General features: G+C 47.0%; 1 protein-coding gene across 8 annotated transcripts in view; it reads left to right on the top strand.

Moving 5' to 3' along the window:
• ankrd10a (ankyrin repeat domain 10a) overlaps positions 1 to 17145 on the top strand; it is a 68331-nt gene that overhangs the window by 47811 nt on the left and 3375 nt on the right. Inside the window, exon 5 of one of the 8 annotated variants that reach the window (XM_067986647.1) lies at positions 1458 to 8229. The exons of 6 other annotated variants lie outside the window; for them this stretch is intronic. In XM_067986647.1, coding sequence (XP_067842748.1) covers positions 1458 to 1717 — 260 coding nt within the window. In that variant the 3' untranslated portion in view covers positions 1718 to 8229. Of the gene's footprint in view, positions 1 to 1440; positions 8230 to 17145 lie in introns of those variants that run through there. One more of the 8 variants, XM_067986654.1, reaches the window with a different exon arrangement.

The raw sequence follows: 17145 nt of genomic DNA, 5'->3' as shown, positions 1-17145 counted from the left end.
TGCTTTTCTTATTCATTGATCACAACTGAAAAACATCCAATAGATGAAATTTCAGCATCAAAGGACTGATGGTACAATAGTTAGCATCTCCACAGAGGATTGGGTACAGAGACTTAATGTGCCCGAGGAACTCGGCATACCCGATGTGACCAGTCAGTACCCTCTGAGGCTGGTCTCCAGCACACGTTAAGCCCGGGGCTTACTAGCCCCCAACTTTCATTGAAATGCCTGCCCCATAAATTGGCTGGAGTGTTCGAGATCCCTCTGGCTACACAGGGCCCCTTTTAAATGCTCTCGAATTGATTAGCTCAAAGAACTTTAACAAAGACCCACAACACTTGCTCCCGTATGTGTTCTCGTGATTTATCGGCCACTTCTTACAGCGGCTAATTCGCGTTAACACTAGCCCATGCCCTCTAAGTGGTGGGTTCTGTATTAGGTTTGGGCACTGATGGAAAGGCCTTTTTTGTACAGTTTTCTCCCACTGAATCGCCTATTTTTCTCCTGCAGTTGTGCAGTGGGCGTTGGGTGGCTGCTGGTTTTTATGGGCCTCTCTCATCATTGTTCTGGTGTGAGCCACATTCAGCTGATCTGATTGCACCATATACAGCATCATCTCGATGTTTTCTCTGGGTTTTCCCGCTGCCAGCCAGCACCGACTGAAGCCTAGTGTGGAGTACAGTGTCACATGGCACGGAGACAGGTCTATACCTGACTCCTGCACATTCTGTCTGCAACAAGACAATCAAATTCTCAAGCCACTCGATTCATGGTTTAAATCAATCAGTCAAGCTATAGATTGAACAGAAATTGTCTTGATTTTCCACTTGACAAGCCCCCAAAGAACTTCAGGGTATTTGAGAGCTTTTGGACTGTTGCAATTTATTTTCATTGTTATCTTTTTAGTTTATCATTTTCCGTCTTTTAAATCCTACGCAATATATTACACTGGGATAGTTTAACGTTGTCCCTATGTTGGTCCAGTATCTCGAAGATAAGTGGTTCAAAACAAACGTCAAGTATTTAGAACAAAAGGAAAATACTGCGGATGCTGGAAATTTAGAAACACTTTTCATCTTCCAGAAATGAATAAATAATCGTGGAACCATTGAAGTGGTTGTCACATTTTAAATATAAATTATTAAGCAATGGTGCGCTGAGGGGTTAGTTTGTTGAGTTTGTGCTATCTGGAATGAATGGAACACAGCAGTACACAGAACACAGCAGTGTGTCTGTCGGGAGAGACTGTCCATTGGTATCTCAAACTCGGAAAGTGGGCTCTTTAACATACGTGATGTGTGCATTTTATATGTCTATATATGCGGTTATAGTTCTCAGCACATTTCAGCAGAGAACTTTGCCGGATCTGAAGTAGATACATATATGACGAGCTTGTGTCGTATACTTATACATGCAGATGTGCATGTGTGCTTACGACAGATTCCTCCTTCTCGCAGCTCTGGGCTTTGATGGCTTAAGGACGACAGCAGACGTCAGCACAGAGGACAAGCTTGAAAGCATTTACACAGAGTTCAACCCTCCGGCCGTTTCAGGTGGGGCTGGAGGATTCCCAGCTGACCGCAGCAGCAATCATATCAAACAGGACCACACAGCTCAGGAGGCTGTGTCCCTTAGGGGCCAGGAGTTCGAAGTCTTTACTGTCTCTCCCCTGCAGACCCCATGTCGTTGTATAAATAAATATGCGTATGACTTTTGACATTTTCAGCCTTCAAATTACAACGTTTTTTTTTCCCCTAAGTGTAATTCATGAACTAGACAGATGCTGTCCAGACACACGCTCACTTAGCTGTCTTTACTCACCTGCTGCCCAAACTGGAATAAATGAGTGTTTTATATATTAAAAAAAAGTTTTTATAAACTGGAGCAGCACTTTCTCTGAATATGTACCACCTGGCATTGAATGGCCTGTCCAATACACACTCTTAACCATTTTACCTACATTACTACAGTGACTGCACTTCAAATGTGATTAATTGGCAGCGGAGTGCTTTGGGATGTCCTGAGAGTGTGATAAGGTGCTTTATAAATACAAGTTCTTCCTGCATGGCTTATGTGTGCAAAGTATCTCAACAGAGGTCTGTTGTAACTCGTTTTTAGTCCCATGTAATGTGCTGTTTGTATTCTGGTTGGAGTTGCCGTCTTTCGGATGAGACGTTAAACCGAGGCCCCGTCTGCCCTCTGAGATGGACGTAAATATCCTATGGCTTTATTTCAAAGAAGAATGGGGGAATTCGCCCCAATGTCCCGGACAATATTTATCCCTCAACCAATATCACTAAAACAGCTTATCTGGCCATTACCAAATTACTGTTTATGGGATTTGCTATGCACAAATTGGCTGCTGCATTTCCTACATTACAAAAGTCACTACGTTTCATAAAAGTCCTTCAATTGGCTGTGAAGCGCTTCAGGACGTCCTGAGATGATGAAAGGCGCTATATAAATGCAAGTCTTTTTTTCTTTTGATAGCCTTCATGCTTTTACATAATGGAATTTCCATTTGCATTTAGTTTAGTTCCAAAACTTATTTTTTATGAATACTTATGATACTTTAACTTTGTTTTTGTCTTTGTTGCTGGCTTTGTCCACCCCACTCGCCAAGGCACTGGCTCCCTTACTGGGTAATGGTTCTGTGATAGCACTACCCTTATACCCGAGCCCACAGTGTCAGCAAGCTATTCAACCTCAGCTGGCATCACATTTTGTTCTCCCCCAGTGTCCGTGGACTAGCTGTTCCAGCATGGGTTGTTGGATAGTCAAGAATGGGGACCAGGCCTGAGGACTTGTTTTCCCCTCCCTTACCTAGGGCAATTGTAAACAATTTTACAACACCAAGTTATAGTCCAGCAATTTTATTTTAAATTCACAAGCTTTCGGAGGCTTCCTCCTTCCTCAGGTAAATGTTACCTAGGGCACTGAGGCCAATTATAGTGCCTTCACCATCCCTGGCCAAGCTCAGCAATTCAACAGCGATGGGCAACCTATCTAGGAGCTTCCTGGTCTGTAGGACTCGGCTTCTCCCCGAATAAATTCTGCTGGAGAAGCACATGATGCTTTGAATATTTAATTATTCTGGGTGCAATTATTGGTGATATTAGTGTTTTATGTGTGTGTGAAAATATAGTTACTGTTGAATGTTGATTTGATACTGAAATGATACAACGTACAAGAACTTAACGAGTTCTTAATATCACAAAGCTTATGTTTTAATGTACAAAATGTCATGGGCCAGTAATTGAGCACGGTTTAATTCAGTGTCCAGATTTCTGTGCTCTCTCAAGCCATACTTTAGGGTGGTTAGATGGAATTTGCAGGAAGTTTATTGAATTTGAATGAACAGTTCCATGAATCAGTTGCCATGGTGTTTCAGTGTTTAGCTTCTGTCACTGAATTTGCCATTACTGTGGGCGCACACAACTACTCTCAATAAAACCACACCTGCCAAGTCTGGCTCTGAAACTCAGCGCATCAAATGGCAAAACGCTAATGTCCTCCCACGATCCCACAAGGACATCTGTGTTCCAGATACTTGCCTTTAACTTTAACCATTAGTTAATTATTGGATTCACAAAGATGTTTTTAAATAGTTTAAAAGAGGTCATTGGGAACATTTTGAGGATGTAGTGAGACAGACCATGGTTGTTATGTAGGGTTTCTGTTCCAGCCAAGTGCAAGTTACAAAACCCAAAGAGAGGGGAAAACCTTGTCGAATTTATAAATACATAATACAGACTGGTACAGTTGCATGTGAATATGCAATGTATAATATTTTAAAATACACAGTTTATAGCATCTTGTATGTTTAAATAAGTCTAGTTGGGTTTTTGCTTTACTGTAATTATAACCAGTTTAAATATCTAATTATGCACACTTGTGAAACGCTACTGTCTGGAAGCATTGCACTGATCCGAGGGCCCAGAATTCTAATTTGTGGGCCGACCAAAGGCCATGAATGGACACACGGACTGAGCTTCATGCTGTCGTTTTATTTTTCAAACCGAAATTGGAGGGGAGCGTGAAACAGCAGGGAAGTATTTGGTAAGGGAACTAAACCAGACAGGTTCCAGGGGATGTCTTGCACTTTGCAGACAGTTCCAGTGACTTTAAAAGATGAACCATTTGTTTTCCCTCCATATTAATGCAAGATACCAAAAAATGAGGTATGAAAGAAGAGATGTTGACAGTAGGCAGCACATAAAGATGGTGGTTAGAAGAAACTTTTACAGAGTTAGGAATGTGGAATGCTTTGCCACAAGTGACAGCATTCAAAAATGTACCAGATAATTACTGAAAGATTATGAAAGAGTTTGGGGAGAAAGCAGGAAAATGGGATTAGTTTGGGGAAATGGAACAGTGTAAAATCAGTCCTGAGAGGCCTAAATTAAACATAGATAAGAATGCCGTCTTGCATTAAAATTTCTGTGCATGTATAAAAGGTAGACTATCTTAGTTTAATTTACTTGCTTCATTTGATGATAGGCTATTTGAGGGAGGGAGCAATATTTTAATAGGAGATGAAGTCTCAGTTTGTGGTGTGCTTAGACTGGGTCACTGGATGGACTTGAGGTCCTACATGCTCCTGTGGTATATACAAAGCTAGGCTGCAAATACTTCCTTTACCTGCAACATCTAAGCTTCAGATCAAAGACTGTAAAAGTCTTTTGGGGGAGCAGTTGCAATGGAATGAGGACAGTTTGCTCAAGGCTTATTTTACAGTCTTCCACTAATGTGTTCTTGGCGACTGTCTGCTGCAAGAAATGCTTCATTCTTCCTGCTTTTAGATGTAATACTCTGGGTAGCAGGCATGCCACAGCCACTAAGAGATTTGCAAAGTACTTGGACCACCTTGATCAGGTTCCCAGTTTGTATTTGACAGACTCTGAGCCAAAACACATTATTTATTTTTCCCTGCTATCAGTGAAGTCTTGCTTTTGGCAGTTGCTGCTTTTATAGTTTTTTGGCAAAGTTCTGCTCTACAAGTCACTACTGGCTTCTCGTTAGTGCTCAAGAACAATCAAGTTGGACCTTCCGGCCTTTACCCATCCTCATGGCTTTGAATGGATCCTCCGTGTCTGAATCATTGTCAACTCTGGTTGAGATCAGAGCACCTGGTTTTAGGATCGGAATCGATGGTTGTGAATTTTCACCCTCCAATGCCTATACCCGCTTCTATGTGTTTTTATTCATTCTTGGGCTGTGGACAAGGCCGGCATTTATTGCCCATCCCTAATTGCCCTTGAGAAGGTGGTGGTGAGCCGCCTTCTTGAACCGCTGCAGTCCATGTGGTGAAGGTTCTCCCACATAGGTCGGGAGTTCCAGGATTTTGACCCAGCGACAATGAAGGAACGGCGATATATTTCCAAGTCGGGATGGTGTGTGACTTGGAGGGGAACGTGCAGGTGGTGTTGTTCCCATGCACCTGCTGCCCTTGTCCTTCTAGGTGGTAGAGGTTGCGGGTTTGGGAGGTGCTGTCGAAGAAGCCTTGGCGAGTTGCTGCAGTGCATCCTGTGGGTGGTACACACTGCAGCCACTGTGCGCCGGTGGGGGAGGGAGTAGGTGTTTAAGCCAGTGGATAGGGTGCATTTGTTGGCTCCCTTTGCAACTTCCAGGCGTGTGATGTCTGCACTGATCTGGACCAAAGGGGCTGTTGTGACTGTTGAATTCTACCAGGGAAAGGTGGCCTCTCCAACTTCTGAACATAATTCAGGGAGAACAAGTGCAGGTAGCCAGAAGACCTCTCCGCTATGGGCCATTGCCGTCGCAAAAGCAAAAAAATAAATGACCAAAGAGTCGGTCTTCCATTAGAGCACATCCTGCGGCTGCTGGAAATCTGAAATAAGAACTGAAAATGCTGGAAACCCGCAGTGGGTCAGGCAGCATCTGTGGAGAGAGAAACAGAGTTAACGTTTCAGGTCGATGACCCTTCGTCAGACCGCAATTGCAAATATACACTTGATGCACATATAGGCTTCAGTACGGCTGCAAGTGTGGTCCAGCGCATTCATGGTTACTTTGGTACAGATTGTGCCTCATTCTGGAGTTTGTGCAAAACTTCTGTGTTTGGCAGAAAGGGGTCGATTTTCGAAACTTCCCGCAGACACATGGTGACGAGCAGGACGGTTCCTCTCAAAGCTGTACCTAGAAGACTCTTTTGACCCATTAATTGAGCTACATGAGAAAGTAGCTTTTTACTTGAATTCGTAAATATAGTAAAAAATTTTCCCACAGTGCTTTGTAAGTGGCATCAGGTGCCAGACCTAGGGCAGGGTGAAAGAACTAGATTAGACCATTTGGATTCCTATGATAGATAAGATCTAAACAGCTAAGCTTATACAGCAGTCCATCGTTAATGCACTAGACATAGTCAGATCTGCGACCTGTGCCCTGTGCAATACTGCTTCATAAACATTCCTGGCTTAGGATATCGAGTTTCCAAATAGGAACCACTTCTGAAGACTTCAGAAATTAGTGGAGCTTAAAAACTATTTTGCGGAATAACTTCTAAAATGCCACAATGAGGTGCTCCCTCCCGTTCCTCGATGGAGTCCTTCTCACAGCGGACCAGATCTCTCAAGCCTGGGGCCTCCCAGACTACAACTACACATCTACCCTTAGACAATTGAGGAGAGCTGCGTCTCGAGCACTCACTCAGACAGCAGTCCAGCAGATATTGTTTGTGAAAGAAACTTGACTTCCTTAGCAACCAAGACAAGTCCCAGTTTCACTTTGTGCTGGATGTGGCCTCCATATTAAACCATTTTCATGTAATCTTGGGCAGCAATTGCTTCAAAATGAGCAAGTGGAAATACTGCGACTTGTTGCTGTATATGGAACTTGGATCTGACGCTGTCCAATTTCTTGGTATTGGATAATAGACTCGTTACTGCATTATTAGCAAGTGAACCAGGGAAAATTGTAGCCCATTCTCACACTGGGCCAATCTGTAAAAACTTTTGAGACTGTTTAAGGCAGCATTTTGGACTATTGTATAATTTCATTCAACATTATCGTCTTAATGTATCAACAGTTCAAGGCGACACATGTTTTGGGCCAAGTGTGAACTGAGCTCTAGTGGGACTTGGAACTGAGCTCAGTTTCCCACCATTACATTTTGTTTATACAACTTTTGGTATAAATACTTTGATGTATTTTGCTACATATGCAAATATTATAATTCATTTATTTATACTGAGAGCTGGAGGAATAAGGGAGAATGTTAGGTTACCTGCTATAATATGGGCTTCCCCATTCCTTGATTGAAGTTTGAGCTCTGTTTGTCTGTTTGTCCCCCTCTCTGTCTGTCCACCTCTCTCTCTGTCTGTCTGTCCCCCTCTCTGTCTGTCTGTCCCCCTCTCTGTCTGTCTGTCTGTCCCCCTTTCCTCCTGACTTGCTGTAAGTTGGGGCTCGTTATTTTTTTCTGTGTTGCTGTTTCTTTCTTGATCTCTGCTTCTCTTTCTGGGGGAAGGGTTAAGGAGTGATTCAGAGCACAGTCCTTTACATACAAAGGAGGCCTGGGGGAGAGAGCCTGACCAAGTTAGCTCAAGCCCAGTGTGAATCTCTTAAAGGAAGTGTCTCTGGACCCTGTTGAATAGCAGGCATTGCTTTCAAAGAATGAGCAAGATCATGACTAGGATGGGTAAGAGTAATCATAACCTGATTTTGTATTTATTTTAATTCAATGATCTCTCTGCAGAGAATAAAATCTGTTCAGAGAGAGGAAATTTGGTAAATATTGTTATTCAGATTCATAAATATTCCCCATAGTCCCACATGTAACTTGATAAAAAATACTTTTTATGCTGCAAGTAGTTTTAAGCTGGCTAATTATCTCAACTAAAATAAAACCAGAAAATAATGGAAACAGTCAACGCCTGTGGAGAGAACAGACAAGGTGCAGACTCTTGATCACAATTATACTAGACAATTATACTAGACAATTATACTAGACAAAACTAACATTAACTTCAAGTTTATAGGTAATGAGTTTCTTTGGTTTTAGGGTGTGTCTCTGATTAGTCTGTACTTTGATATTGTGTAACTTAAGTTTCTTTGAAAGGATTAAATACAACTTTGTTATCGACTTTGGTTACAAGTACAAAATGTTTGTTTAGCCTGAAGTCTGTGAAGTTAATTCATCTACGTCTCTCTAATAGTTTTGTACTTGTGTTGCTTTTCTGCATTATGTTGCAACAATAAAGAAAACTTAATACCTGACTAAAATGTTCCAGTCCATTAATTCAGCTCATTTTATTTTTTTGCAATGTTATCTTTTTCTCCTATTTCCCTGCCCTAATCCATCCAATCCCACTCACCTTCCCCAGCCCAGGAAGGAGCTGGCTGGCCTGCTGCCTCACCCCTGGCAGTTCCTGCTGCTAACATGTTTGTGAGAAACCTGGGAGATGGTGTTTTTCCCTGTCTCAAAGATTGGAGAGGGGAGAGAATCCTCCCTCTGCTCAGCACTCCCCCACATTGCTGCAGTTAAGATCTGAATCCGTAATGTGGGGCATTACAGGTGTCTTGTTCCAGTGTGTTTTGCTGTCTCGCTGCACACTTACTGGAAGTGTGCTTTGTTTCCTCTGTATTAACTCATACAGGAGTCTGTAGAAATGTTCTTAAATAAGTCTAGTCCATAATCTCCAATATTTGTGAAAACTCTCATTATTATCATTTTCCAAGAAGCAAAATGATTGTTTTTATTGGTTGAAAGGAAAGGCAGACTCCCATAAACTTTAACTCATCTGAACCTCTGCTGCCCATAATCCTACCCCACATGTCCATCACATGCAACCTAGCTGCCTGACATTAACTTCAGGTCCTTAAATGTGTTTAAATTCCTCCATTGCCTGACCCCACCCTGTCTCTGTAACCTTCTCCAGCCCCCCCTCCCCCCAAACCCAGACTCTCCATTACTCTGTCTGGCCTCTTGTGCATTCTCTCTGCCCACCTTTGGCAGCCGTGCCTTCAGCCGCCTAGATCCCACTCTCTGGAATTCCCTTCCTAAACCCTTCAGTCTCTCCACCTCGCTCTCCTTTAAGGCCGTTGTTAGAATCCAACCCCCTTTCACCCCGCCCCCTCCCATCATTTCCTTTAACCACAGCATCCTGTTTCCTTATTTTTGCCTCTGTGGAAGTTTCGTTAGACTTTTTTCTGCATTAAAAGTGCTGTATAAACGAAGGTTGTGGTCCACTGTTTGTTGCTGTAATGGCAGTATGGTTGATATTGATTTATCAACTACGTCATTGAATGCCCGAGAAGGATAAGTGGGCAGAGGAGCATGACATCAGTTGAATTTAGCTGGTAGGAAATGCTTGCTCACAGGTGACCATAAAGTATCACTGATGGTCACAGTTTTAGCTTTCTCCCAGGACACACTCATTGTGTTCAGTAACAAGCCAGCTTGTAAACCTTGTACGTGGAATAAATGGCTTGGCGTACCACAGGATTTAATCATTATAATACGTCGGACCGGAAGATCTAGGGTGCCCACTGTCACTGATCGCTTTCATAGGTGGAAAAACACTGTGCAAACAGACTGTACAATTCAGGCTAAAGTTACAAATCAAACTTATTACAAAACACAAATTTACATGGAAGCAACACCACTTGAATGTACATTGTTTCAAACTGTTCTGTGTAACCAAAAATTCTTCAGTCTTTTAACTGAATCTTGAGCATTGCAGCTGCACAGAGTTACACCTCACCCATAATGATGTGGAAATATGGCTGGAACAAGTGAACTATAAAATGGGGAGAGGTAGCAGCTGATGTCCTTCTCCAGGCAGCTTCTCGCACCTCAGATCAAAGGGAAACTTTCACGATAAGTAGGTGGTTTTGAGGAAAACCCTAACTTTTTCTCAACAGGCTGGTTATCGATACATAATTATTTCAACCCCCCCATATCAGTGGGAAAAGGAAAATATCCGCTGTCTGCCAAGTGACACAGCATCTGTCCGCCGAGACACTTGGCGTCTGTCCTCTGAGAGAGACACTCAGCGTCTGTCCACCGAGAGAGACACTCAGCGTCTGTCCGCCGAGACACTTGGCGTCTGTCCGCCGAGAGAGACACTCAGCGTCTGTCCGCCGAGACACTTGGCGTCTGTCCTCTGAGAGAGACACTCAGCGTCTGTCCGCCGAGACACTTGGCGTCTGTCCGCCGAGAGAGACACTCAGCGTCTGTCCGCCGAGACACTCAGCGTCTGTCCACCGAGAGAGACACTCAGCGTCTGTCTGCCGAGACACTCAGCGTCTGTCCACCGAGAGAGACACTCAGCGTCTGTCCACCGAGAGAGACACTCAGCGTCTGTCCGCCGAGACACTTGGCGTCTGTCCGCCGAGAGAGACACTCAGCGTCTGTCCGCCGAGACACTTGGCGTCTGTCCTCTGAGAGAGACACTCAGCGTCTGTCCGCCGAGACACTTGGCGTCTGTCCGCCGAGAGAGACACTCAGCGTCTGTCCGCCGAGACACTCAGCGTCTGTCCACCGAGAGAGACACTCAGCGTCTGTCTGCCGAGACACTCAGCGTCTGTCCACCGAGAGAGACACTCAGCGTCTGTCCGCCGAGACACTTGGCGTCTGTCCGCCGAGAGAGACCCTCAGCGTCTGTCCGCCGAGAGAGACACTCAGCGTCTGTCCGCCGAGACACTCGGCGTCTGTCCTCTGAGAGAGACACTCAGCGTCTGTCCGCCGAGACACTTGGCGTCTGTCCTCAGAGAGACACTCAGCGTCTGTCCGCCGAGACACTCGGCGTCTGTCCTCTGAGAGAGACACTCAGCGTCTGTCTGCCGAGACACTCAGCGTCTGTCCGCCGAGAGAGACACTCAGCGTCTGTCCACCGAGACACTCAGCGTCTGTCCGCTGAGACACTCAGCGTCTGTCCGCCGAGAGAGACACTCAGCGTCTGTCCGCCGAGACACTCGGCATCTGTCCTCTGAGAGAGACACTCGGCGTCCGTCCTCTGAGAGAGACACTCGGCGTCCGTCCTCTGAGAGAGACACTCGGCGTCCGTCCTCTGAGAGAGACACTCGGCGTCCGTCCGCCGAGACACTTGGCGTCTGTCCGCCGAGAGAGACACTCAGCGTCTGTCCACCGAGAGAGACACTCAGCGTCTGTCTGCCGAGACACTCAGCGTCTGTCCACCGAGAGAGACACTCAGCGTCTGTCCGCCGAGACACTCGGCGTCTGTCCGCCGAGAGAGACACTCAGCGTCTGTCCGCCGAGAGAGACACTCAGCGTCTGTCCGCCGAGACACTTGGCGTCTGTCCGCCGAGAGAGACACTCAGCGTCTGTCCGCCGAGAGAGACACTCAGCGTCTGTCCGCCGAGACACTCGGCGTCTGTCCTCTGAGAGAGACACTCAGCGTCTGTCCGCCGAGACACTCGGCATCTGTCCTCTGAGAGAGACACTCAGCGTCTGTCCGCCGAGACACTCGGCGTCTGTCCTCTGAGAGAGACACTCAGCGTCTGTCCACCGAGAGAGACACTCAGCGTCTGTCCGCCGAGACACTGGGCGTCTGTCCGCCGAGAGAGACACTCAGCGTCTGTCCGCCGAGAGAGACACTCGGCGTCTGTCCTCTGAGAGAGACACTTGGCGTCTGTCCGCCGAGAGAGACACTCGGCGTCCGTCCTCCGAGAGAGACACTCGGCGTCCGTCCTCCGAGAGAGACACTCGGCGTCCGTCCTCCGAGAGAGACACTCGGCGTCTGTCCTCTGAGAGAGACACTCGGCGTCCGTCCGCCGAGACACTTGGCGTCTGTCCGCCGAGAGAGACACTCGGCGTCTGTCCTCTGAGAGACACTCGGCGTCTGTCCTCCGAGAGAGACACTCGGCGTCTGTCCGTGACTATGACATTTATCGCCCTCTGTTCCGTGGCCAGTGTTATATTCACACCACCCACAAGCAAAGGAAACCCCAGTAGCCAGAGCTTCATTTTAAAATCCTGGTGCATTGGCCTCGCTAAAGTTAACGTGAAAAGATTATAGAAATACTTTACAACATGAGCCTTGTGTGTCTGATTTCTCTGTGTAGATGTTCACTGACTGGACCATGTTGACAATCAGTAACCCAGTATGGAGGCAGAGGGAAGCGATGTTAGAGGGGAAAAGGTTAGAAAAGGGATGATTTCGAGTTTATGGTTACTTTTGATTCAGATGCCACTAAAAGGTCCTTTCAAATAATTGCTACCATTCTCTTCATTTGTCCCTAACGATTCCTGACTTTTTTTTACCAGTTTTACCCCCCAACCGTTTGCCCCTCCATGGATGGCAGAGCCTTTAGCCACCTCAGCCATACCCCTCCCTCCCCACTCCCAAGCCTCTCCCTCACCCAAAACCCTCCCCCAAACACCTTCCCCCAACCCCTCCCTCACTCAAACCTCTCCCCCAAACTCCTCCCCCTCAAATCCCACCCCCAAACCCCTCTCTCCCAAACCCCTCCGCCCCCAACTTCCAAACTTTTAGTCACTTTTCCTGTGTCTATGTTAATGTCACAAATAAAACTAAATTGTTGCTGTTCTGTGTAAGGGAGGGTGTGTAAATATATCTGTGTAAGGGAGGTGTGTAAATATATCTGTGTAAGGGAGGGTGTGTAAATATATCTGTGTAAGGGAGGTGTGTAAATATATCTGTGTAAGGGAGGGTGTGTAAATATATCTGTGTAAGGGAGGGTGTGTAAATATATCTGTGTAAGGGAGGGTGTGTAAATATATCTGTGTAAGGGAGGTGTGTAAATATATCTAAGGGAGGGTGTGTAAATATATCTAAGGGGGTGTGTGTAAATATATCTGTAAGGGAGTGTGTGTGAAATGTGTGTCTATGTTAGCACCCTTGTATAAATTTCTTTAATCTCTGAAACATTTGCGTTGCTCTGTACTGTAATTGTTGGAACAGTGAAATGTTGATAATGAAGTGATGGAAATCTGGTAACAAAAACAGAAAATGCTGGAAATTCTCAGCAGGTCAGGCAGCGTCTGTAGAGAGAGAAATGGAGTTAATGTTTCAGGTCGATGACCTTTCGTCAGAACTGGAAGATGTTGAGATTTAGCAGATTAGAAGCAAGTACAGAGCGCGGGGGGGAGAGGGGGACAAAGAGGAAGGTCTGTGATAGGGTGGGGGGCAGGAGTGATTAAATGACCAAAGGGATGGTGGTGCAAGGCAGGGAGGGCGGGAATGGGACGAGTAAAGAAACAAAAGATGGGTCCAGAGGAGGTGTGAATGGTTACAGGATTGCCCCGGGAGACCCTTCGCTTCAGCCTGTTCTTGCCCCACGGAACTTATTTCCTTCTAACTCGACTCTTTTTTCTCCCTTTATCCAGTCTCTTCCGACCTACATCCACAACTCTTCTGACGTCCTCCGCCACTTTAACAGTTTCCAGTGCCCCGGCCCGAACCGTCTCCCTTTCATCCTGGACGTCCAGTCTCTCTACACCTCCATCCCTCACTAGGACGGCCTGCGGGCCCTCTGCTTCTTCCTTGAACAGAGGCCCAACCAGTCCCCATCCCCCATCACCCTCCTGCTCCTGGCTGAACTTGTTCTTACGTTCAACAACTTCTCCTTTGACTCCACTCACTTCCTCCAAAGAAAAGGTGTTGCTATGACAACCCGTAATGGACCATTCCTTGTTCTGGTCCTACTCAGGTCCCCTCCCTCACCTCTTTTTCCGGTACATTGATGACTGTATCGGTGCCGTTTCCTGCTCTCGCCCCAAACTGGAAAATTTCATTAACTTTACTTCCAATTTCCACCCTTCCCTCGCCCTCACATGGTCCATCTCCGACTCTTCCCTTCCCTTCCTCGACTTCCCTATCTCCATTTCTGGTGACAGGCTGTCAACCAATATCTATTATAAGCCCACAGACTCCCACAGCTACCTTGATTACACTTCCTCCCACTCCCTGTAAGGACCCTATTCCCTTCTCCCAGTTTCTCCATCTCCATCGCAACTGTTCTGACGATATCACCTTCCAGTGCTTCCAATATGTCTTCCATTTTCCTCAACCGAAGATTCCCCTCCACTGTGGTTGACAGGCCCGCCACCGTGTCCGTCCCATTTCCCGCACTTCTGCCCTCACCCCTTCCCCTCCCCATGATAGGGTCCCCCTTGTCCTCACCTTCCACCCCACCAGCCTCCACAATCAACGAATCATCCTCCACCATTTCCGCCACCTCCAGCACGATCCCACCACCAAACACATCTTCCCCTCCCCTCCCCTTTCAGCATTCCGAAGGGACTGCTCCCTCCGCGACGCCCTGGTCCACTCTTCCATTACTCCCAACGCCCGCTCTCCTCCCCCCGGCATCTTCCCGTGCGAGCGCAGGAGATGCAACACCTGCCCCTTCACCTCCTCCCTTCCCACCGTCCAGGGCCCCAAACACTCCTTCCAGGTGAAACAGTGATTTACTTGTCCGTCTCTCAATTTAGTATCCTGTATTCACTGCTCACAATGCGGTCTCCTCTACACTGGGGAGACCAAACGCAGACTGGGTGATCGCTTTGCTGAACACCTCCACCCTGTCCTGCAAGTGTGACCCTGACCTGCGGTCGCTTGCTTTAATTCCCCGTCCCACTCTCACTCTGACCCTCTCTGTGCTCGGCCTCTTACATTGTTCCAATGAAGCTCAATGGAAGCTCGATGAACAGCATCTCATCCTTCATTTAGGCACTTTACAACCTTCCAGACTCAACATTGATTTCAATAACTTCAGATCAGAACCACTGACGAAGGAGAAAGCCTCCGAAAGCTTGTGATTTTCAAATAAAATTGTTGGACTATAACCTGGTGTTGTAAGATTCCTTACATTTGTCAACCCCAGTCCATCACCGGCATCTCCACATCATGCCCATTTTCTCAGACAGCAGGTGCTGGTAATGTTTCTGCCGTAACCATTCACACCTCCTCTGGGCCGGTCTTTTGTTTATTAACTTGTCCCATTCCCGCCCTCCGCCCTATCACAGACCTCCCTCGCCCCCGCCCTTTCCCGGGCTCTGTACTTGTTTATAAACTGTTAAAATCTCAACAACTTCCAGTTCTGACGAAGGGTCATCGACCTGAAACATTAACTCTGTTTCTCTCTCCACAGAGGCTGCCCGACCTGCTGAGAGTTTCCAGCATTTTCTGTTTTTATTTCCAGATTTCCAGCATCCGCGGTATTTTGCTTTTGTTTTAGTGAAATGTTAAACTCTGTTAGAGGCCTTGAGTTTCAATCACAGCCTTTATTGTTCAGACTTAATCCACCGTTTTCAAGGTTACCCAGGAATAGTCTCACCCCAGATTCTGTTCTCTGCAATTACAGAGATCCCAGTCTTAGAATGGGGAAGTGGGAGAGAGAGGAGGGGGAGAGAGAGTGGAGAGCAGGAGGGGGGGAGGGGGAGAGAGAGTGGGAGAGCAGGAGGGGGGAGGGGAGAGAGAGTGGGGAGAGCAGGAGGGGGGGAGGGGGAGAGAGAGTGGGGAGAGCAGGAGGGGGGGAGGGGGAGAGAGAGTGGGGAGAGCAGGAGGGGGGGAGGGGGAGAGAGAGTGGGAGAGCAGGAGGGGGGGAGGGGGAGAGAGAGTGGGGAGAGCAGGAGGGGGGAGGGGGAGAGAGAGTGGGAGAGCAGGAGGGGGGGGAGGGGGAGAGAGAGTGGGGAGAGCAGGAGGGGGGAGGGGGAGAGAGAGTGGGAGAGAGAGCGGGGGGGGGAGAGAGAGCGGGGGGGGGGGGGAGAGAGAGCAAAAGGGTCATAGAGTCATAGTCATAGAGTTATACAGCACGGATAGAGGCCCTTCGGCCCATCGTGTCCGCGCCGGCCATCAGCCCTGTCTACTCTAATCCCATATTCCAGCATTTGGTCCGTAGCCTTGTATGCTATGGCATTTCAAGTGCTCATCCAAATGCTTCTTGAATGTTGAGGGTTCCTGCCTCCACAACCCTTTCAGGCAGTGAGTTCCAGACTCCAACCACCCTCTGGGTGAAAAAGTTCTTTCTCAAATCCCCTCTAAACCTCCCGCCTTTTACCTTGAATCTATGTCCCCTTGTTATAGAACCCTCAACGAAGGGAAAAAGCTCCTTAGTATCCATCCTATCTGTGCCACTCATAATTTTGTACACCTCAATCATGTCCCCCCTCAGCCTCCTCTGCTCCAAGGAAAACAAACCCAATCTTCCCAGTCTCTCTTCATAGCTGAAGCGCTCCAGCCCTGGTAACATCCTGGTGAATCTCCTCTGCACCCTCTCCAAAGCAATCACATCCTTCCTGTAGTGTGGCGACCAGAACTGCACACAGTACTCCAGCTGTGGCCTAACCAGTGTTTTATACAGCTCCATTGTAAACAATTTTACAACACCAAGTTATAGTCCAGCAATTTTATTTTAAATTCACAAGCTTTCGGAGATTTTCTCCTTCCTCAGGCAAATGTTTCAAGATCTCCTTGAAGCCTACGCATTTATACAGCTCCATCATAACCTCCTTGCTCTTATATTCTATGCCTCGGCTAATAAAGGCAAGTATCCCATATGCCTTCTTTACCACCTTATCTACCTGTTCCGCCGCCTTCAGGGATCTGTGAACTTGCACACCAAGATCCCTCTGACCCTCTGTCTTGCCTAGGGTCCTCCCATTCATTGTGTATTCCCTTGCCTTGTTAGTCCCTCCAAAGTGCATCACCTCGCACTTTCCGGGTTAAATTCCATTTGCCACTGTTCCGCCCATCTGACCAACCCATCTATATCGTCCTGCAGACTGAGGCTATCCTCCTCGCTATTTACCACCCTACCAATTTTTGTATCATCAGCGAACTTACTGATCATACCTTTTACATTCATATCCAAGTCATTAATGTAGACCACAAACAGCAAGGGACCCAGCACCGATCCCTGTGGTACCCACACTGGCCACTGGCTTCCAGTCACAAAAACAACCTTCGACCATCACCCTCTGCCTTCTGCCACTAAGCCAGTTTTGTATCCAAAGTGCCAAGGCACCCTGGATTCCATGGGCTCGTACCTTCTTGACCAGTCTCCTGTGCGGGACTTTATCGAAGGCCTTACTGAAATCCATGGAGACCACATCCACTGCGTTACCCTCATCCACACGCCTAGTCACCCCCTCAAAAAATTCAATCAAATTAGTCAGACATGATCTTCCCTTGACAAAGC

The sequence above is a fragment of the Heptranchias perlo genome, chromosome 6 (assembly GCF_035084215.1).
Source record: "Heptranchias perlo isolate sHepPer1 chromosome 6, sHepPer1.hap1, whole genome shotgun sequence".
Taxonomy (NCBI): Eukaryota; Metazoa; Chordata; class Chondrichthyes; order Hexanchiformes; family Hexanchidae; genus Heptranchias; species Heptranchias perlo.
Note: the sequence above shows the minus strand (reverse complement) of the source record. Positions and strands in the feature narration are given on the sequence as shown.